This window comes from Emiliania huxleyi (assembly GCF_000372725.1).
Source record: "Emiliania huxleyi CCMP1516 unplaced genomic scaffold EMIHUscaffold_99, whole genome shotgun sequence".
Taxonomy (NCBI): Eukaryota; Haptophyta; order Isochrysidales; family Noelaerhabdaceae; genus Emiliania; species Emiliania huxleyi.
Genome location: NW_005194698.1, coordinates 436,650 through 457,478, shown reverse-complemented (window position 1 = coordinate 457,478; position 20,829 = coordinate 436,650). Strand labels below are relative to the sequence as shown.

The following is a 20,829-nucleotide window of genomic DNA, read 5'->3' as shown; positions in this document are numbered from 1 at the left end:
AGGGGTTCGGAAAAGCATAAGGGTCCGGGAAGGGGGTGGCCAGCGACCCGTAGGCCAAGTTGGCCAGGGAGGACGACCAGCTGGGCGTTTGCGCGGGGGGGGGGGCGCAGCCAGGACGATGGTGGAGCACGAAAAGAAAACACGTTTGCGACGCAAGGTCTGAGTGCGCTCTAAGAGGTGGTACGGGGTGTGCAGGGTGTGGAGGCGAGCTGGAGGGGACACCGTCGTCACCGACGAGTGGGAGTGCGTGTTCCGTGTGCGTAAGGTAAGGCAAGGTAGATTTCTCCACACACACCAAGTGGTGGGGGGCAAGGGGGGGTGACCCTCGCATCTCCACACACGGACACGGGCAGTGTGAGCCCCACGGCATTCACAAAGTGCAAGCCGACTGGCCCGGTGCACGTGGGTGAGCAGCCTGCCCCTCCCTCCCGACAAACCAACTCCCGCACACTGTGTGCGTGTTCCGTGTTGGACTTTTCACTCCGACGGACATACGTGTCTGTGCAGCGGTCTTAGCGGCGAGGCGCGGGACCATCTGTGGCGAAGTGGTTAGATTAAGGAGTAAGGTAAGGTAAATTTCGCTCCACACACAAAAAGTGGTGGGACTGGCGAACGTCGGTACGTCGCTCACGGTGCGGCAAAGTGCGGCCTGCAAACGAGCTACGAGGGTGGCGCACCCTCGAACACACTGAGTTACAGGCGCAAACCTTAAACCAGACGAGGAAACTTAAAGCCACATACTTAGGGTCCTGTAGCCTGTACCCATAACCCATCCAAAAGGACAGCGGGGGGATGCTAGTGGGATGGGGGGCTCTGAGGGGAAGGGAGCGGGGGGCGCCCAGTAGGGCGCCGGCACCCCAGCGTAGAGGGTGTCGTGTAGCCCTCCTTTTGGTGTAAAGAAAAGGACAGCAGCGCTGACTCACTGTCCAAACTGTCCAAACCGGAACACGAAAAAGAAGATGACCTCGAACGGAACATAGCAAAGCATAACAGCTATGGCCCCCTCGTCACTTGCCCCATAGTACCGTGTCCAGATTAGGAACTTGATCGCGATGAGGACGGGGAAGGCAAAGAAGACGTATTCGTGCAAAAAACATCTATCACACACCACTAGGGTGTGGGGGAGCTCCGATCTCCCCACCTCCAATACTCTCCAATCCACAGCGTCGTCATCTTAGGGCGGGGATCCAGTCAGATCTCCGATCTCCATCTTCAATCTCCAATCTCCAACGTCGTCATCTTAGGCCGGATTCAGTCAGATCTCCGATCTCCATCTCCATTTCCAATCTCCAATCTCCAATCTCCAATCTCCAATCTCGATTCGGGGGCCCGGGGGAGGAGGGGGGCTCAAACCTTCAAGGAGATGCGCTATGGATTCATTCACACTGACCAGCTCTCATCTCCAACCTCCAATCTTCTACTTGGCCACTGTCGCCGCCGGCAGCAATCTACGACCTCCATTTTCAATCTACGATCTCACATCTGGGGCGGATGGCTGGGCGCTAGGATCTACAGAGGATGCAGTGACGTGACACACACACACACACACACACACACACACACACACACACACACACACACACACACACACACACACACACACACACACACACACACCGCTCACCCACGCGCAACGGACCTTGCACTTTGAATGCCGTGGGGCTCCTGTCGTTAGACGTGGAGACGCGAGGGTTGCCCCCCCTTGCCCCACCACCTCGTGTGTGTGGAGAAGTTTACCTTACCTGCACTACTTACCTAAAATCTGCGGGAGCTCCACAAACAGGTTGGGTGTTGGAAGTAAAGATATTTATTTCGTTGCGGGGCGCAAGTCTAGTCTCCTGCCTTCGGGCCCCTTCTGCTTCTCAACATGTCACTGCGCGAGCCGAACTCGCCGCAGACTCGCGCCGAGAAGCGCTCCCGCGCGGCGACGAGCCGACCGGCGTCGCCCATCCGCGAGCTCCGACGCACATCTTCAAGGCGCGCGCGCCCGCTGCGCACGAGTACCCAGCACACGACAAAAACGCCTGGACACAGACAAAATACACAGGCCCACCAGAGCATACCTAAATACTGCGAGGGCACAGGCGTGCAAGAGAGGGAGAGAGCGAGACATGCGTCGAGAGAGACGTGCGTCTGTGCGCGGTTGACTGTGATCTGTGTCGAGCCCGGCGCCGCCTTCACGAGCACGTGATGCTGCCGCCCCCCCTGAGCGGGCTACCCCGCGTCACGGGGCCCAGCACTGCCCGGGCAGCTGCGGCTCGGACCCCTTTTTGAAGTTGCAGACGGGCGCGCAAGTGGGCGGCGGTCTCCAGCTCGGCCCGAGGTCCAGCGCGACGTCGATCGCGCACGCCTTCTGAGTGGGCACCTGCTCACGGAGCAACGCGTGGGCGGCGCCTTTTCCCGCGGCGGCGCTGGGACTGACGCTAGTGCACAAGTGCTCGTGGGGAGCAATCCCGGAACGGCGGGCTCCTCTCGGCTCCTCTCGGCTCCTCTCGGCTCCTCTCGGCTCCTCTCGGCTCCTCTCGGCTAATCTGCACGTGTGCGCAGTCCCGGCAGGGCGGGCTGCTGTCGCAGTGCAGCGAGACGGAGGCGCGGCGCGCTTTCGACCACACCGCGCGGGTCTGGTTGCAGAGGGTGCGTTGCTTGTCCCACGGCACCTTGTGCGCCTGCAGCAGCCTTGGCAGGTAGCCGGTCACGCCCGCCTTCCAGCGGTCGTGCCACGCCATGTACCGCCGGAAGCCAACCACGCGCAGGTGCGGCAGCTGCGCCATCCAGTACCCAAGCTGCACGTCGTCGTCGATCCGTCCGGAGCCAGGGCCGTGGTACGGGGGAGCCCGCCCGTCCATCATCTCGCGTGCACGCTTCAGGTCGCGCGAAAAGAGGGGGCTCCTGACGAGCCAGCGGACGGCGGACGAGGAGAGCATCACCAGAGGCCCTTTTGCAAAGGCGAGCGGCCCCACGCACAAGTCGGGCTGCCTCGGCGTCGTCAACGAGACAGGGTGCTGAGCGGCGTCGTGCCCCAGCGCCTTGCGCGCGCTGGTGCAGTTGCGCCACACCTTCTTGCGGCCGTGCCGAGCGGCGCCGGCAGAGAGTCCGAACCCCGTCGAGTGCAGTGTCTGCGTGCGCCACGAGTACCACTCGAACACACCGGCAAACACCGGCTGGGAGAGGCGCGCAAGCAGTGACGCGTGCGCCAGAAGCATTGGCGGCGAGAGAAAGACGTCATCGTCGCCTCGCCCGATCATCGGCTCCGGCTGAGTGGCCGCGTACCGCAGAAAGGCGGCGAGCTTCCAATAGGTTGCGACGGAGCCCGTGCAAATCTTCCCGGCGGGGCAATTGCGCGGATCCGTGTCGCTCCGCATCCGCTCGCCCTCCGTCACGTTGACGACCAGCAAGTCGGCGCTGTCCTCGAGTGGCCGGCCGTGCCCCACCACAAACTTGACCCGCAGCCCCGCTGAGCCCCCGCCGAGCTTGAGCCACGTACAGCGCAGCAGCGCGCGCCTGCGTGCGGAAGTGCGAGCCTCCCTCTCCCACGTCAGCCGATGCCACGTGCACTCTCGGGCGCATGAAGGAGTTCAGACACGCGTGTCCCTTGGCATCTAGGAGCGGCGCCGCTCGCGGCTGCCGCTGATCAGCCCGAGCAGCAGCAGAGGCGGCGCCACAGCGCCCGCCGTGGCGCCGGCATCGGCGGCAGGGGAGCGAGGCGAGGCGGCGGAGAGCGCGGCGGGCAGGCGAGGCGCCTCGTCGAGCGCGAGCGAGAAGCCTCGCAGCGGGACCTGCTCGGACACGTCGCGGGCGCGTCGCGGGCGCGTGGTGGTCGTGTCGCGGGCGTGTCGTGGTTGTGTCTGCGTGGAGGCGGCGGTGTGCTCGAGCACACCGTAAAGTAACTCTTCTTCTGGCCCTTGCCCGAGCTGAGGCGGTCCAGGCAGCCGTCGCCATCCTTGCCGACGCAGAGCGTCGCGTTCAGCTGCCGACGCGGATGGTAGGCAAAGAGGGCCCCCCAATCGGGCACCCTTTTGCTGCGCACGCCTCGCCGCTGCAGACGACCGGTGCTGCGCTGGCTAACGTGCGCCTCCTCCGTCGGCATCGGCCTCCGAGTCGGCTGCAGCCTGTCGCGCTCGTGACTGAGAATCGCACCGACGATCGTGCGGCGATCGACCTCGCGCTGAAGGCCGTCATGTGCCTCGGCAGCCATCCTAGAGCAGAAGAGCAGTCGCAGGGTGGGAAACCATCCGACGGCGTGCAAGAAGGAACTTTTGGCGGCTCACACACAGAATTTTCACAACAAAAGGCTCTCCCACACGCACGATTCACACGACAGACAAGGCGCAGACGACGGCACACACACAAATGTGGTCCTTGCGCGAGGGGAGCTCGATAGACTCGAGGGGCCAGGATACGCCGCAAGGAGGACGGAGTTGCGCCGAGAGGCGAAAGAAGCCGCGAGAACAAGGGACCGGCAGGCGGCGGCGTCGCAGGACGAGGCAGAAGAGAACGACGAGACAGAGGGGGAAGTGACAAGGGAGAGAACGACGAGAGTGGGACAGCCGCGAGGTGGCATGAAGGTTGCAGCGAGAAGCGGCGAGAGACTGCGAAAAGAGATACGAGGAGGCAGACCCCCCAGGGTGGGCGACGGCTAGCGCTTCACACCCTCCTCTCCTTAAAATCCCTGTGTGGTGGCGGCGTGCCGTTCTCCCATCCCTCCCTTGGGTTGTGTGTTTTCTTTCTTTTAGCAGACTGGCGGCCGCGAGGTGGCATGAAGGTTGCAGCGAGAAGCGGCGAGAGACTGCGAAAAGAGATAGGAAGAGGCAGACCCCCTAGGGTGGGCGACGGCTAGCGCATCACACCCCTCTCCTTAAAATCCCTGTGTGGTGGCGGCGTGCCGTCCTCCCATCCCTCCCTTGGGTTGTCTGTTTTCTTTCTTTCTTTTAGCAGACTGGCACGAACTAGCACCACAAAAGGCACAGCAGACAACGGCCCCTTATGGGCCGTCGAAGAGGCCGTCACACAAAAGAAATGCAAGCACGAAGAAAATTCTATAAGCAAAAGCCTCTCTATCTCACAGCAAACACGCACAGAATGAACCCTCCCATACGTGCTCGTGCTCCTCCTTTGCTGTCCCATCTCCTCATCTCTTTCCCGCCTGGGCGGGGCGGTGGGCGGGCGCGCGGTGCGGCATGGCGTGTGCGTGTGCGCGACTGCAACGAAGGACCGCTCGCAGAGGACCATTGGGTTTGTACTATTAACAACGAAGGCGCTCTCAAAAAAAACATAACTGCACATTGGGATTCTGCAATGCCGCGCCCCGCGCCTCACCTCACGCGCCGAATGGCTCAGGACTCCCCCCCTAGCTCTAGCACGGACGCGCTTAGGAGCGCAGGCGCTGGCGGGGCTCCGAGCACAGTGCGTGCGCTCCCATTCTTTCTGTTGACTCTGCGCGCGCCCTTCCTCCTCCCCGCGAGAAGAGCTCGCGTCGCGCGTGGGCGAGGTCGTCCTCCTGGAGGATGGCGTGGACGGCCAGCATGTCGTCTGGAGACAATTTGTGGTAGCTCGTCGAGCGCAGCAGTCCCAGCTGAAGACTTTGGGCCCGAGCGCCGGCTAGGCGCCACCGCCCGGCCGAGTCGTTGGCCCCGCGCGCTCGTCTCGCGCGTAGCAGCGTTTTGGCAAGGTCCGGGAGCGCCGTCAAGGTGTCGACAGTGATCGCAGATGGCCACCGTTTCGGCCTCATCTCTGGCGCACGGTGGTAGTCGAGGGGATGCTTCGGCCTCTCTGGGTAGTTGGGCCAGCCTGCAGCGTGCCTGATGCAGCCGCCGAGCCACCTGTCGCTCCAGAAGACGCGCGCCAGCGGGCAGTGGCGGATGGCATCGTCTGTCCACACGAAGGCCTTCCGGTTCAAGAGCATAAAGTCGCCCTATTCACAGCCTGGCAGACGTAAAGAGACGCGTTCACAGCTCCGCGTCGAACTGGTCGCCTCCCGCGCGTGAACAAAGTCGCCCCAGCTGTGGCCAAACACTTGACCAGTGTACCAGAACTGGCGCTCTCTCACCGGAGCCAGCAGGCAGTCGACCGCCCAGCGCACCGCGTGCATGTCGACATACGTGTCGTCCTCGGTCATCACGATCCACTCACACGCGCTGGCAAAGCGCTCGCGCGCCGCGTGGAATGCCCACTCGAGGCGCTGCGCGTAGGCTCGTGGCTCGAGCCTGAAGCTGTCGCGGATGGAGTCGTCCAGGACGACAAGGTTGTCGTTTCGGAGCGCCGGGGTCCTCTCCGAGATGTGCGGCGCTGATGCCGCCATGTGCTTGGCCAGCCTCGCAGCCGCGGAAGCACGGAGCGAGGCAACGCGGCTCGAGAGGTTCTTCTGGTCAAAGAGCGAAGAGATCCCGTGGGCGGAGAGCACAAAATGAAGGCTCGTGTTTGCAGGCAGCGGCGTCGTCGCCCAGGTGACAGCGACAGAGACGAGCCGGTCGAGATACGCAGGCCTGCCAGCTTCGGTCAGGACAAAGATGCAGATGGGGCCGCCAGAGGGGCAACGGTGGCGGCGAGCGCGCGTCGCAGCCCTCCGACACGGCTGCTGAGGCGATGGCGCCGAAGGCTCGCATCCGCAGGTGTACAACCCGTCGTACCGGTACCCGTCGTACGAGAAGTTCCCACACAAGAAGTTCCCGCCGCCGTCACAGCGAAATATCCCACGGCACTTGTGAACCCACACCTGCCGCGGGTCGTTGGCGAGGCAGCCGAAGCTCACTCCTGGATTGCATGGAGCAATGCTGGTCTGACGCACGAGACGGACGGAGCACCGGGAGTCAGGCATCCGGGAGGGAGGGAGCCGCGATCGACGATCGACGAAAGGGAACGCTTAGGGCGCCGGCACCCCAGCGTAGAGGGCGTGGTGTAGCCCTTTGGTTTCATAACATCGAAGGCTAAGCTCAGCAATAAAAAATTAAAAAACCGAGCTCGGCGGGAGACGGCGCCCAGCCCAGGTTTCCGGCTCCTACCCAGATAGGGGGTCTGTTGCCCATGACTCGCACCAAAACGCCCTACCTACCTACCTATTGCGGGCGCCGACCGCCAGGCTCCGTCCGTGCCCCACCTACCTACCTATTCCCAGGCCGCGCAGCGAAGCGAAAAAATACCCGTTAGCCCTCTGTGAATAGGCTCCCAGCCGGCTTGTACCGCGGTGCGCGCCGCTCGCGAGCCCGCCAGAGCATGGCCTACCTACCTATTGCATAGGGTCTAACCGTGGGGAACAGACCCCCTATCTGGGTAGGAGCCGGAACCCAGGGTGGTGGCCATGAGAAATGGCATTTTTCTTCTTCCTGGCTCCTCACCTGTTCTTCACCTTCCTACCTAACCTAACAAGAGAGACCCGCCCCTGTCTATGATGTAACTTATTCGGACCCCCCTTCGCGGTTCTCGTTTTTCGTGCCAAACCAGCCGATCTTGGCCCGTCGTTCTCCGCTCGCGCCGGCCGCCCATGCGCTCGCGGGGCTGGCCGACGGCGCGGGCCTCTTGCCGATGGACCCAGCCGAGGTGCCCGACCAGTCGGAGTGGCGCTGACGCGCCGCGCGCGACCACCAGCCAGCTTTCCGGCCGGGCCGAGAACGGTGCCTCGAGAATGTAGACACTCTCCGGTCCATCCGGAATTTTGTCGTTCTAGTTAGCACTGCTGCTGCAGACAGGGCCCGCGCGACCCCTTGCCCTTCCCGGATCCAGCTCGCTGAGGCTTGGCGCCACCCCGATGACCGCCCACAGGTGGCTGATCGCGCCGCCACTCACGTCGCTTTTCGGCGCCTGGCTCTCAGAGGGCCCCTGCGGCTCTCGCTCGTCGCGTGACCGCCGCCGCCGACAGCATCTGCTCGGTCGTGCCCGCCGGCGCGGAGCTGCGCGACGTCGAATTGTTCGGCGGCTCGACCGCCGGCGCGCCCACTCTCGCCTCCTGCGCGCCTCACACTTAGTATTCACCTCGCGCGCGGCCGACAAAGTGCGCGCACGACCACGGGCACCTCCCTCTCAGTCACCCCCCCGACGATGCACAGCCCGTTCGTTCTCGCCGAGAAGACGCTCGGAGCGCCCAACTTTGCCTCGTGCGGCCACATCAAACAGGCGCGTTGCCTCCCATCTCCGCACTTCCCATCTACCCCCACACTGCCTCCCACTGCCGGGGACGCGCAGATGCGACTCCCGGGCCCGCTCACCTCACCCGAGCCCGCCGACCAGGCACGGCCCGACGAGAACCCGCTGGGAAGGAGCTGGCCGAGCCATCGCCGGCGTCCCTGCCGGCTCATGGGCGCTCAAAAGGTCGCTCACCCGCCCGTCGCTTGCCGCCCCTCTCCCAGCCCTTGCCGGCGCTTTTGCACGAACCTAGGGCTCAGTTCCGTCTCCCCCCCCTCCCTCCTGTAGGCAGGCCGTCCCGCGCTGGCGGGAAGAGGCGCGCCGAGCCATCGGTGACGTCCTGGCGAGCTCATGCCCCCCCAAAAGGTCGCACCGGCCCGTGGCTCCGCCGTCGGCTCCGCCGCGAGCGGCGACGGTGAGGCCGCCGGGGCTCGCCTATACCGGCTAGTGTGGAGCTCTCAGTGTGGTTGCGTGTTGTACTAGTGATGCTGCACTAGGCGGCCCGTTTTTAGCAAAAAGCAGATACCACATCGCGTGTGGTCGTCGAAAAACCGCATATCTTCGCCCGTCTGGGACCTCTTCGTACGGCTCCAAAAACCGCTCCTTAACGACGGCTACGCGGCCCGGCGGTCGATCTGCGCCTTCTCAGTGGTGGAGGGGATGTGGGCGGTACGTGCGGACCGCGTGGTGTTGCGACGGTTTGACGAGTGCGACTCCCAGCGTCGACTCTGCGACCCCACGGAGCCTCTGCTGCTCCGGGTGGGGGGGTCTGCAGACCACCCGGCCGAACTTCAGAGTGGCGGTGGTCCTCAAATACCGCTCAAACGCCCACGATGTTGTGGAGGGGACATATGCTGATGATCCCGGCCCGATTGGGTCGCTCAGAAAGCTTCTGGGCGGTCGCTAAGGTTCGCTCCCCGCACACGGGCCCCGGAATAAGATACATCATATGTCGGGCACCGCTTGCGGCGCCTGGCAGGGGCACCCCCTGGGTGGGGGCCGGCGATTCCCATGCCGGCTCTCCGCCACAACCCCCGCCGGGAGGGAATCCCTGCTCACAGAAAAGGGCTTCGAGCCCTGTCTCGCGCACGCCCCTGGCGGGCGCCGCGGACCAGTTCCGCGAGCGCTCGTCAGCGGGTGGTGTGCGGTTCTTGCCGTAGTTCCTCTTCGGTCGCCTAGCCCCGGCGCCGTCTGTCGGACGCCTGCGTGTCACGAGTGAGTGCGAGCCGCTCGCGGTTCGTACGCCCGCTTTGCGGGTTCGAGTGGCGGGCCATCCCGCTTGCGGGATGGCTTAGCGGGTTCGAGCCGTCACACATTGATTGGCTGCCGGGGTGTGCCGAGGGGGGGCTGGGTGGGCGGTAAGCCGCCATTGCCCGGCGCTGCTTGCAGCGCTCTGTCTGGGTGGTATAGTGGCGGCGCTCCAAGAGTGGTGCTCTTGGGAAGAGGTTCCTCCTTTCCGCTCCCCCCCCCGCAAGGCGCGAGACACACCAGAGAATGAGAGAAAGCCAGAGACCTCGACATAGCAGAGCGGGTCTGATCAAGGTCACCGGCACCATGCTTCTTGCCTCGTTGTTGCACGGCACACTTCTACTGAGCGCGGTCGCAGCGCAGTGCCCACGCTCGTGTCGGAACGCCCAGTGCGGCCCGCCGACGTGCGGTAGCCACTGCTGCGAGTACTGGCGCCACAAGGGCCCTAGCGATGACGAGACGCCATTTCTCCGTCGCCACACCCGGCTGCTGCGCAAGTACAACATCACAGAGGTCTCGCTTCAGAACAGCGACGACGAGGTGCGCGCTTGGGCAGAGGCTCGAATGCAGCGCTTCCTGCCGATGCGACCCATCAGCGCACCGGCTTCATGTCGAAAGTCGGGTCCCAGGGCCAACGACTGGCTGATTTGTGAGCTGACCCCGCCATGTGTGGTCTTCTCCATCGGCATCGGAGGCGAGTGGACCTTCGACGTTGCCGCGGCGAAGGCGGGCTGCGAGGTCCACTCGTTCGACCCTACTCTAGAGTTGCTCGGCCGACACAGACGAGAGGCGGCGCGGCTGCAGGCCGAAGAAGGCCTGCACAACCTGCACTTTCACGAGCTTGGCATGGGGACCTCGACCGAGTACAGCGGAGTCTACTCGTCTGCCGGGGTGCCTGGCCTGAAAGCCGTGGCTCCTCTGGCCGAGCTCCTTCGCCGGTATGCGGGCGGCAGGCAGGTGGATATTCTCAAAATCGTGAGCGCCGCCCGCTTCCGCGTCGCGTGCAGCCACAGCGCCGTCCCTTCAGATGACCCCCCCTGTGTGGCCAGGACTGCGAAGGCTGCGAGTGGCGCGAGTTTGCCGCTCCGGAGACGGCTGCAGCCCTCTGCACGGTGCGCCAGCTGTACATCGAGCTCCACTTCAGCACGACGATGGGCCTCGCCGACGCCAAGCAGGCGCTGCAGCTGGTCTCATCCTTCCACGACGTGGTGCACGCACGGCATCGCTTCGCCCCGTTCCGGGTGAAGATGGTCCCGGGCGACGACAGCGACCAGGACAAAGTGCTCGAGCTGCTGCGCCAGCAAGCCATCGACCCGGTCGCGTGCTGCTACATCTTTCAGATGCAACGAGGAGCAGGGCGATGCTAGTCCTCGCTCTCCTCCCTCTTCCTCTCTTGGGGCTCCGGCCCGTCCCCGTGTCCGGGTGTGGAGATGCGAGGGTCGCCCCCCCCCCCTCGACCCACCACTTTGTGGACGGAAACGGCGCGCCGCGCCAGCGTCGCTCCTCGCCCCACATGGTTCTTGGGCTGAGTAAGGTAAGGTAAGGTAAGGTAAACTTCTCCACACACACGAGGTGGTGGGGCAAGGGGGGGCAACCCTCGCGTCTCCACGTCTAACGACAGGAGCCCCACGGCATTTAAAGTCCTTACAATTGAGAGAGAAGAGAGTACGTACAATTGTGCACGGAAAACCTTCCCCGGTTTACACCGGTCTAGGAAGGCGCGTGTGGCGAGAGAATAGAATGCGCCTCGAAGCCACCCGCGACCGGCACAGCCTCGCCCTCCTCCTCGCCGCTTCGCTTGCGAGGCCATTATGAGCCGGCGAAGGCGCGCTTGCAGGGGTTCGGTCCAAAGCATGTGCGGTACATGCTCCATGTGTGTGTTGATACTTGCCACTCCGTGTTGTCTGTTGCACCCCCAAGTCAACGCCAACCTAGACTGCGAATGCGATGACGGCCTCTAGTGTGAGCTCTAGCTAGTGAGCTCATACGCACGCCGGCAAATCGCGACTATGTACAGCTAGTCAGCAGTAGGTCGCCAGTTCGAAACCTGCTCGACCCTTATATTTTCACCGCCATCGCCGTCGGGGGGAGGGGGGACGACACTGCTTCTGCACACTGCAGCGTGCACCTCGATCCTGTACCGTGTTTGTAATTATGATGTATCTTATTCCGGGGCCGGTGTGCGGGGAGCGAACCTTAGCGACCGCCCAGAAGCTTTCTGAGCGAACCAATCGGGCCAGGATCATCAGCATATGTCCCCTCCACAACATCGTGGGCGTTTGAGCGGTATTTGAGGAGCACCGCGACTCTGAAGTTCGGCCGGGTGGTCTGCAGACCCCCCCCCCCGGAGCAGCAGAGGCTCCGTGGGGTCGCAGAGTCGACGCTGGGAGTCGCACTCGTCAAACCGTCGCAGCAGCACGCGGCCCGCACGTACCGCCCACATCCCCTCCACCGCTGAGAAGGCGCAGATCGACCGCCGGGCCGCGTAGTCGTCGTTAAGGAGCCGTTTTTGGAGCCGTACGAAGGGGTCCAAAACGGGCGAAGATGCGGTTTTTCGACGACCACACGCGATGTGGTATCTGGTTTTTGCTAAAAACGGGCCGCCTAGTGCAGCATCACTAGTAAAACACGCAACCACACTGAAAGCTCCACACTAGCCGGTATAGGCGAGCACCGTCCGCTCCCTTTCGCCGCTGAGGCGACCGCTCTGTGAACAGGCGGCGTGCCGTTGACCAAGCGGGGCGCGCGTGCGAAGGCGGCGCCAAAGCCGCAGAGGCTGCAGGCACGGGGCCGCGCCGGGGCACTCTCGCCAGACGGCATGATGGCCGTGTCACGCCCCGCCGTCCCCCCACTGCAGGCCGAGATGCGGAAGCGGCAGAACAATGTCTCGTTCGGCGAGTGCGTACTCCAGATCTACAATCACATTCAAACACCCGAGGAACGTTCCTCGGGTTACCCGAGGCGGGGTCATGACGCCGGCGTTCCTCGTGACGGCCCCTTCAAGTACAACTTCCGGAACTGGACGCCCAAGCCCGTGCAAAAAGACGAGCTCTTCTCTGTCGTGCAGACTAATCCTCCGCCGTGTTCACTGGCAGCGCACTGCGATTGGGTTGTCGGCTCGCGCTATGAGCACCACGCCATGGCGCCGCGGGATGCAATGCAGCAGCGACTCTGAGAAGGTCTCAAGCTCGTCCGTGTTCACGAATATGGTTCCAGGCACGGTGTACGGGTCGCCCCACACGGTGAAGCCGGGCAGTCGTCCCCAATGCTCATGTACATTTTCATGCCCGATTCTGGGTGAGAACGGCGTTCTGGGGGAGTACGGCGTCTCTGGGAAAGCTCAGCTGTGAACTTCCCAGTTGTTTGCTCTTGCTTGCGCGTGGCCCCTTGCGTGCACGCCCAAGCTCGAGCGGCATCACGCAGAGCGAGGTAGGTAGGTAGGTAGGTAGAAAGGTGAAGAGCAGCCAGGCTCGGACTGGACACCAACGCGGTATGGGTGGACGCGAGACAGATGATGACGACACGCACGAGCGACTCACAGACACAAACAAGCTCACAAGACACACAGCCAGCTGGCTGCCACACACCCTGAGTTGGCGTACACATAACTCAGGGCCGCATTCTTCCTGTCGCCCCCCCCAGCACTCCAAGGTGCCAAGAGAAACAAACAAGGGCACAACATCACAACAGACGACAGGAGTTCACCATTTGAGCAGGCCAGCTCCCCAGCCCTGGCTCTTAACCTGGGGTCGCTACCTAATGCGGGGCGCCTGGACGGGCGATGAAATTCGCCTTGAGTCTCTCGACTCGATTCCCCCCGGCTTGTGCGGGAGTACTCCCTATAGCTTTCCGCTCGGGTCAGCGGCAAACGGGCGCCCCGCACAGCGACGCCCGCCGTAGAGAGCTCGGCTCGACGTGAGCGTGGAAAAGCGATCGGCTCCTATACTAGACCCAACATTCTTGCCAACCGCTTTTCTTTTCTGCTTAGGCGGCTCCCGTGGTGAACCTCCTGAAGCTAGGGTTACGGAGAAAGGAAGGGGAGAGCGAGGTGTGTTCCTACAGGAAACGGAGCTACCAGCCGTGCACATGTCTACCCCGATGCCGATCGCAGACGCACGCCGCCCGGAGTAAAGCCTTTACCCGAAGATCGCCAAGAAGTACGGCATCAACATGACTTGATCTAGATTAGCGGTCGCGCTTTCCCCGGAGAAAGAATTTTTTTTCTGAGACGCCGCAAGGAACACTCAAGCAAGACGCCGCAAAGAGGAGGCGAGCCCGTTGACTCTCGCGCTGCCCGCCGCATCGCACCTTCGGTGCCGCCGCAAGCTACACGCCTGGATCCCCGCGACGCCTATTGCTCGCGAAGCCAGCCGTGCCCGCATCGCTCCCGCCGAGCGATGCGCCCTCGCTCGCCGCACGTGCGGCTGCACATCCTCCTCAGCCTGGCACCGCCTGCTCCCTCCCGCCCGCAGGTACGGCCGCTGCCAGCGCGGAGCCGCTAGACGCGTCCGCTGCTGCCCATTCGCCACCCTTGTCCCGCGCGAGCCCGCGCCGGACCGCCCTTCCTGTCTCCCGCTTGCTCGCCAGTCGCCGCCCGGCTCCAGTCCGAGCGCGCCGTGGACGCGACAGACAGCGCGTGCCGACGGCCTCGTCTCGACGCTCACGCCGCAGCGTGCTGTCCCGTAGGTGCAGCTCTACTCTCTCCGGCTGAACCTTCCTGGTCAACAAGCTTGCGTTAGTCCTGCATCGCGGCACGTCGGGGTTTGATTTCTTTTTCTGTCTATTAGGCGAGGTTGCCGAATAGCCCCTCATAAACAGAAGACATCTTCTTTGACTCTCGTTTCTCTCTTTTTCATCGCGTAGGCGGGTCCTTTCCGCTGCAGCTGCGCAGAGGTTCCGAGATCGACCCCCCAGCCGAGACTGACACAGGATTGCCTCGGCTGTGGCGATTAATCACTGATTCTCACTCATTAACATGATTCGCCCATCACGCCTCTGCGCCTATGGCTAATCTTAGTCTTTCATTCTTCTTCTCAGACTTCAACTAACACGCGCTCGTGCGCCTTCTAATTACTAACATAAATGAAAACGGACAACTCTACTAGGAAAAAGCAGCAAGTACTCGCCGCCCATATAGTAATTAGTCATTCATTAATATGGTACGCCCCGTGGGCTCTGGCTGGCGTCTTCACCCTGATCATTGCCTGAGAGCTTCCCCGAGATTATCACAGTACCGCAGTCAGTAGTCCGCAGTAATCGACAGTACAAGCGTGTAATCCGCAGTAGTCGACAGTAATAATGCGCAGTCTGCAGCAGTAGTCGCACTAGTTGGTTAGTCGCACTGTACTGGGCGCTGTACTGGGCGCCTCTTAATAATCATAGTTATTGCAGCTACCGGGACCGCGCAGTAGTCCGCAGCAGTCCGCAGCAGTCCGCAGAGTAGTGTGCAGTCCTAATTATGTGTATGCGCAGCAGTACGCAGTAGCAATAATCCGCAACAGTCCGCAGTAATCCGCAGCATCCGTTCCGCGGTACTGCGCAGTAGTCCGCAGCATTAGTCCGTAGTCTGTAGTGATCCTCAGTAATAGCGTGTATCGGCAGTAGTGACAGTACTAATGCGCAGTCTGCAGCAGTAGTCGTGCAGCAATGTACTGGGCGACTCATAACAGTCATTAGTCCACAGAAATAGCGATAGTAATAATGCAGTAATAATGCGCAGCGGTGCGGTAATAGTCCGTAATCCGCGGAAGTCCGCAGCATGTCACTCAGCGGTCTGCAGTAATCCTCAGAGCATGTTTAGCCTGCAGCAGCTGCAGCGCTGTACCGGGGCCTAATACGCAAAGTTCATAATTGATGATTGCTTTTATACTCGTCCGGCCGTATTGACTAATTGGCGTGCATATCTTGCGGCTCTTCCCCCCGCGTGTGAGTAGGCGGTGTTTAATCGACGTGGGTGAGCGCGGCTGGTAGGAACCGTGAGTCTACCCCCTCGTTCCCGGCGGTCTCCGCGGCCTCTTCTCGCGCCAATCGCCGCCGATAAAAGACATGTGCCGCGTGCTCGTTCGCAGCCTCTGGTTTTGGGGCGTCCTTCTACGCCCCACCCGCGCGTGCGCAGCGGAGCTTCCGAACGCTCCCTTTCGCCGCTGAGGCGACCGCTCTGTGAACAGGCGGCGTGCCGTTGACCAAGTGGGGCGCGCGTGCGAAGGCGGCGCCAAAGCCGCAGAGGCTGCAGGCACGGGGCCGCGCCGGGGCACTCTCGCCAGACGGCATGATGGCCGTGTCACGCCCCGCCGTCCCCCCACTGCAGGCCGAGATGCGGAAGCGGCAGAACAATGTCTCGTTCGGCGAGTGCGTACTCCAGATCTACAATCACATTCAAACACCCGAGGAACGTTCCTCGGGTTACCCGAGGCGGGGTCATGACGCCGGCGTTCCTCGTGACGGCCCCTTCAAGTACAACTTCCGGAACTGGACGCCCAAGCCCGTGCAAAAAGACGAGCTCTTCTCTGTCGTGCAGACTAATCCTCCGCCGTGTTCACTGGCAGCGCACTGCGATTGGGTTGTCGGCTCGCGCTATGAGCATTGGGGACAACTGCCCGGCTTCACCGTGTGGGGCGACCCGTACACCGTGCCTGGAACCATATTCGTGAACACGGACGAGCTTGAGACCTTCTCAGAGTCGCTGCTGCATTGCATCCCGCGGCGCCATGGCGTGGTGCTCATCACGGGCGACCACGACAAGACGACGCCGTTGCAGACGGACGTTCGTTACCCGCGCGTGCTCAGGTCGAGCACCTGGGCGAACTGGCTCAAAGATGAGCGCATTTTGCACATTTACGTCGAGCATCTCGATGCTGCAGTGGCGAGCAGCAAGGTCAGTCCCATCCCGACCGGGATGAATCCTCGCGATGCTGGGGGCATGTCACTGGCGTCCGCGCCGCGAAAAGTGCGAATCCAATCACTGCCGCTCCGGGTGGTGGAAATCGGGCGGCAGCGAGGCGGGCGGCAGTTCCACGAACGACAGTTTGTCAGAGACTTGTGCAACAGTACACCTTGGCCTTGGTGCGACGTGGCCAGCACGACTAACGAGGGCTTCAGTGCAGTTGTGCAAAAGTATCCATTCCTGCTCTGCGTTCATGGTGGCGGGATCGACCCAAATCCCAAGCTCTTCTCAGCCATCCTTTCCGGCGCCATCCCGATCATGCGCGATTTTCCGGGTGCCACCATGTACGACGGCTGGCCAGTGGTGCGCGTGAGCAATTGGACCGACATCAACATAAGCATGCTCGCACAGTGGCGCAAGCTCCACGCGCCCGCGTTCGAGGACGAGTGGTTGCGCAATCAGACCCTCGAACGGCTCACGATGCGTCACTGGTGGTCCAAGATTCACCCACCCCCCGGACCTCGACGCCACCAATCGATTTGAGCCGGCCAAGGCGGCCGCGATGCGGACCAGCCGGCCCGCAGCGCCTTATTACATGAACGCATATATTGGGTCATTATTGTCAGCATGCGATTCACCGATCCCCATCAAGGTGATAGGGTATGGTCCCGGAGGACTCGTGCTGGGTAAGTGCGGGTCCGAGGGTATTTGCATGTTTTGCGGTGTGGTAGGATTCCTGAGGCGACACCATGCTACGCGAGCTGGAGGAACTAGGCGACATGAGTAGGCGCGTGCTTTAGCTTCGGGCGGGCGAGCCCTCTTTCTTAGATCTTACTCGTGCTGCTTCGCCGCCGTAGAGCTGCTTCGCGCTTCACGTACAAGACGGACCTGACTGGTCCGGATCGTTCGGCACTTCCTCTCTACTTCCTATGTACTGTACTGTAACGCGATACTGTATAGCCACCTGCCAGTACAAGGGGTTCTGACTTACTCAGTAGCCATTAATGCTGTGGGGAATAAACACCTTTTTGTGACACATTCTCCGGAAACCGCTAAACCGTACGGCTTTACAGCGTACTCCGCACAGGCTGTCCACGCGGAATATGCGAGGGACGGGAGTTTTCCTAACATCGGATTTTGAACTATCCCTACTACCTGCCTACTACATGATTTGACATGGTTCATCTTCATGGTAGCTTTTAGCACATGCATGGTCATACCCCTAAAGCCGTATAGAGCATCTACAGCCTGTACCCTATCGGTGCGGCAACCGTCTCACCACTTCGTCCGCGTGCGCACGTTTCGCCCGCTCGCGCAATCGTCGCTCTGCCTCCTTGACATTCGCAGGATCCGATTCCAGCATAAAGGGCGTGGATGCTGTGACGGAAATCGGAGGACGCGACCCACTTCGCCACAGACGGTCCCGCGCCTCGCCACTATGACGGCGGCACGGCCGCAGCTCGTGTGCGTGCCGCCGTCTTTGTCCGGAGTGAATACCACAACGCACTCGTCGGTGACGGTGTCCTCCAATCTGCGCCGCGCTCGGCGAACCTCGACAGCGCCTTCGGTGGCATGCAGCTCTTTGCGACAGAAGCCTGGAGAGCAGCTCCTCTGCTGCTCACACACTCTGCACAGTTGATACAGCCTACTGTGCGGCTGCCACAGCTTTGACAGCGATGGGCTCGCCCTCACTGGCCCTCAGTCACTTGTGCTGCGGCTTGTGTGAGCGACACTACTCAGCGACTGCCGGCACACTGTGAGACCATGGGTGTGAGGTCAAACCACGCTACCAGCGCTTGGTCACATCGGCCCCGAGGTCAGATCCATCTACTCTGGAGCCGCAGTACGCAGTCCCTCGTGTCGCGCGTGTAAGTCCCGGTTGCCGTGCGCGCCAGCGCGTGTGGCCGCGTACCTTAGCTAAGATACGCGCGCACGGGCGTGGATGGGTAAAAACGGGTCACTTTGCGGGGTTTGCCGCCGCCGCCCCCGCCGCCGCCACCATCACCACCCTCGCCACCGCCGCCCCCACCGTCGCCACCCTCGCCACCGCCCTCACCACCCCCGCCGCCACCGCCCTCGCGGCCGCCACCATCACCACCCTCGCCGCCGCGGTGCCCGGAGCCGCTAGTCGCCGACCACACCCACAAGGCGCTGGTGAAGGCGCTGGGGGGGTCGGGACCCCGCCCCCTAGCATGTGGTGAAGGCGCTGGGGGGGTCGGGACCCCCCCCTCCCCTAGCATGTGGTGTGCAGAGAAGGGCGCCCCCCTCCCTGCGCTGGAAGCGCCTTCTCCATACCGGCTGTGTCGCGCACTGCATCCCCGTGCCGTTGACGGAGTAGTCGTCCGGGGCGCCGGTGGGGCTCCGCCTGTTCGTCAACCGGCATATCTCGAGCAGACCTCCACTTAGCGGAGGTGCTCACAGCCAAGGTGCCAAGAGCCAAGGTGCTGGCAGAGGAGGCGCAGGCAGAAGGAGGCGCAGGCAGAGGAGGCGCAGGCGGGAGGGTGCAGTGACGAGGGAGACGACCGACGTCGGCCGGGTCACGCGCGCTCGGTCGGTAGCCGCACTTTATTATGTTAATCGACTTCCGGTTCCGCATTGTCCATCCACTGCGCCGACATTACAGGCTGAGAATACACGATGTACCTTCCGACATCTCAGACCTCCGATATCTCACGCTCCGACATCTCATGAAGCTCCGATAATGGGCGAGCACGATCTCTCAAGTCTCATCTCATGATCCGTCACGCCCTCCTCTCTCTCAAGCTTCGCGGCCCTCTCTTGCGACAGCCGCACCTTCGCGAACGTCGAGCTCATTGGTTTCAACCCGCTGGGCGCCGGCTCTCCCTGTTCGGTTGGCAGGAAGCACGAGGGTAGCTCGGACAGCGGGGGGTCTGGCTCGGGTTGCTTTTGCGGTTTTGAGAGCGCGCCATGGCTGCGACGGCGTCGCCCACGACCCTCGCCGCCGCCACCCTCGCCGCCGCCGCCCTCGCGGCCGTCACCATCACCACCCTCGCCACCGCCACCCTCGCCACCGCCCTCGCTGCCGCCACCCTCACCACCGCCGCCCTCGCCGCCGCCGCCCTCGCCGCCATATCGCCCCCGCCGCCCCCGCCCTCGCCGCCCCCGCCCTCGCCGCCACCACCCCCGCCGCCGCCGCCCTCGCCACCGCCGCCCTCGCCATCGCCGCTCCCCTTGCCGACGACCTCGCCTCCGTCGCCCCTGTCACCGCCGCCCTCGCCACCACTCCCGCCGCCGCCACCCTCGCCGCCGCCACCCTCGCCACCACCGCCCCCGCCAATGCCGCCCTCGCCGCCGTCATGGTCGTCGCTGGAAGCCGACGAGCGGAGACGCGCGACACGGGAGCGGACACAGTCCCGCGCCCCTTGCCAGTCAACATCATGAGAGGCACCGGGCTCGGCAACCCATTCCCCATGGGGAAGAGAGGCACCGACGAGGCGCTGCGCGACCAGGTATGCGAGGCCTTCGACACGTGGCTCCGGCTGCGCACCGTTCCCGCCTCGGCCGTGCGGGACATTAGATCCATGCCAGCGCTCATCAGACAGGCCAACGGGCGGCCCTTCTCGCAAGAGATCGCCCCTCGACGCTCCGACGAAGCTAGGACGGGGAACGACGCCGTCGCGGCGATGCGGGCAGCGCTGAACGGCCACGGCAACGCCAAGGTGGTGCGGCTCGGATGCTCGCCCTCGTGTCGAGAGGGGAGGCTGTGCCACGGGGACAGTCTCGCAGCCATGGCGCGAGAGCTCATCGGCGCACGAGACGAGCGGCGTAGAGAGGGGCAGCAACGAGGAGACGCCCCGAAACCACGCAAGCCGAGGGCCGACAAGGGGGTGCCGAGAGGCCCGCGAGCCCTCAAAGGCACAAAGGCATACCAGATCGGGCACCTCAGTCTACTGCGGTTTCGGCACGGGCGCGAGAGGCAAGTGTCACAGCGGACCCTCGACGCGGTGCGCGAGGCGCAGGGAGCTGGGGTCGAGCCGTGGAACACGGCCGAGCACGACAAGGCCGTCCACAATCCGGCGCCCGAAGACGGGACGGCGAACTCGATGGAGAGCGAGCCGCAAGGGAGCGAGACGTGCGACGACGAGGGGGACGACGAGAGAGACAAGAGCGCCTCGGCGGACGACTAGATGGCATTTATCGACGATGCGTTCTTCGAGCTTCCCGACGTGGCAACGGAGGAAGAGGCGGAGGGCGCCAGAGTCAGTACAGCCAGCAGAGTCAGGGGGGCGAGAGCGAGGAGAGCCAGAGCAGCCAGGGCAGCCGACGCACACCCAGACGAGCCAAATGGAACCGAATCGCGACAGAACGATTTCTAGACCGACTTCGCTTCAAACTCCTACAAGGAGGCGGCGGCGGGGACGGATACGGACACCCCGAAGACAGCAACGACGGCGACGAAGATGGAGGGAGGAGCCGCCGAACAATTCGACGTGGCGCAGCTCCGCGCTGGCGGGCACGACCGAGCAGATGATGTCGGCGGCGGTCACGCGACGAGAGAGAGCCGCAGGGGCCCTCTGAGAGCCAGGCGCGCGAAAGCAGCGATGAGTGGCGCCGCGATCAGC

At 63.1% G+C, this 20,829-nt stretch overlaps 5 protein-coding genes across 5 annotated transcripts; 2 read left to right on the top strand and 3 right to left on the bottom strand.

Annotated features, from left to right (window-relative positions):
* Positions 1-1,784: 1,784 nt before the first annotated feature.
* On the bottom strand, positions 1,785-2,893 carry EMIHUDRAFT_439410 (hypothetical protein; the record flags this gene model as incomplete). The annotated part of the gene is made up of 2 exons (XM_005756164.1): positions 1,785-2,365; positions 2,538-2,893. Coding segments are annotated over 2 exons (544 nt in total), but the record flags the coding sequence as incomplete, so codon positions are not given.
* Positions 2,894-3,211: 318 nt separating this feature from the next.
* Positions 3,212-4,229, bottom strand: EMIHUDRAFT_439408 (hypothetical protein; the record flags this gene model as incomplete). The annotated part of the gene is made up of 3 exons (XM_005756163.1): positions 3,878-4,229; positions 3,613-3,776; positions 3,212-3,501 (listed from the first exon to the last, which is right to left on the bottom strand). Coding segments are annotated over exons 1-3 (771 nt in total), but the record flags the coding sequence as incomplete, so codon positions are not given.
* A 998-nt stretch (positions 4,230-5,227) lies between these two features.
* On the bottom strand, positions 5,228-6,906 carry EMIHUDRAFT_439407 (hypothetical protein). Its single transcript, XM_005756162.1, has 2 exons — positions 5,981-6,906; positions 5,228-5,911 (listed from the first exon to the last, which is right to left on the bottom strand). Exons 1-2 carry the CDS (start codon positions 6,812-6,814, stop codon positions 5,369-5,371), a joined length of 1,377 nt encoding a protein of 458 aa, XP_005756219.1. The 5' UTR covers positions 6,815-6,906; the 3' UTR covers positions 5,228-5,368.
* Positions 6,907-9,669: 2,763 nt separating this feature from the next.
* EMIHUDRAFT_221969 (hypothetical protein) lies at positions 9,670-10,730 on the top strand (the record flags this gene model as incomplete). The annotated part of the gene is made up of 2 exons (XM_005756161.1): positions 9,670-10,338; positions 10,413-10,730. The coding sequence occupies 2 exons, from the start codon at positions 9,670-9,672 to the stop codon at positions 10,728-10,730; spliced, it is 987 nt and encodes a 328-aa protein (XP_005756218.1).
* Positions 10,731-13,601: 2,871 nt separating this feature from the next.
* EMIHUDRAFT_439406 (hypothetical protein) lies at positions 13,602-17,249 on the top strand. The gene is made up of 6 exons (XM_005756160.1): positions 13,602-13,632; positions 14,050-14,083; positions 14,227-14,256; positions 15,297-15,466; positions 15,531-15,595; positions 15,671-17,249. The coding sequence occupies exons 4-6, from the start codon at positions 15,409-15,411 to the stop codon at positions 16,787-16,789; spliced, it is 1,242 nt and encodes a 413-aa protein (XP_005756217.1). The 5' UTR covers positions 13,602-13,632; positions 14,050-14,083; positions 14,227-14,256; positions 15,297-15,408; the 3' UTR covers positions 16,790-17,249.
* The last annotated feature ends 3,580 nt before the right edge of the window (positions 17,250-20,829 follow it).

Coding starts and splice junctions, on each gene's coding strand:
- EMIHUDRAFT_439407 (XM_005756162.1), bottom strand. CDS start 6,814: ATGCCTGACTCCCGGTGCTCCGTCCGTCTCGTGCGTCAGACCAGCATT. Junction 5,912..5,980: donor GCTGGGGCGACTTTGTTCAC/GCGCGGGAGGCG, acceptor GGCTGTGAATAG/GGCGACTTTATGCTCTTGAA.
- EMIHUDRAFT_439406 (XM_005756160.1), top strand. CDS start 15,409: ATGTGCCGCGTGCTCGTTCGCAGCCTCTGGTTTTGGGGCGTCCTTCTA. Junction 15,467..15,530: donor CGTCCTTCTACGCCCCACCC/GCGCGTGCGCAG, acceptor CTCTGTGAACAG/GCGGCGTGCCGTTGACCAAG. Junction 15,596..15,670: donor CAAAGCCGCAGAGGCTGCAG/GCACGGGGCCGC, acceptor CCCCCACTGCAG/GCCGAGATGCGGAAGCGGCA.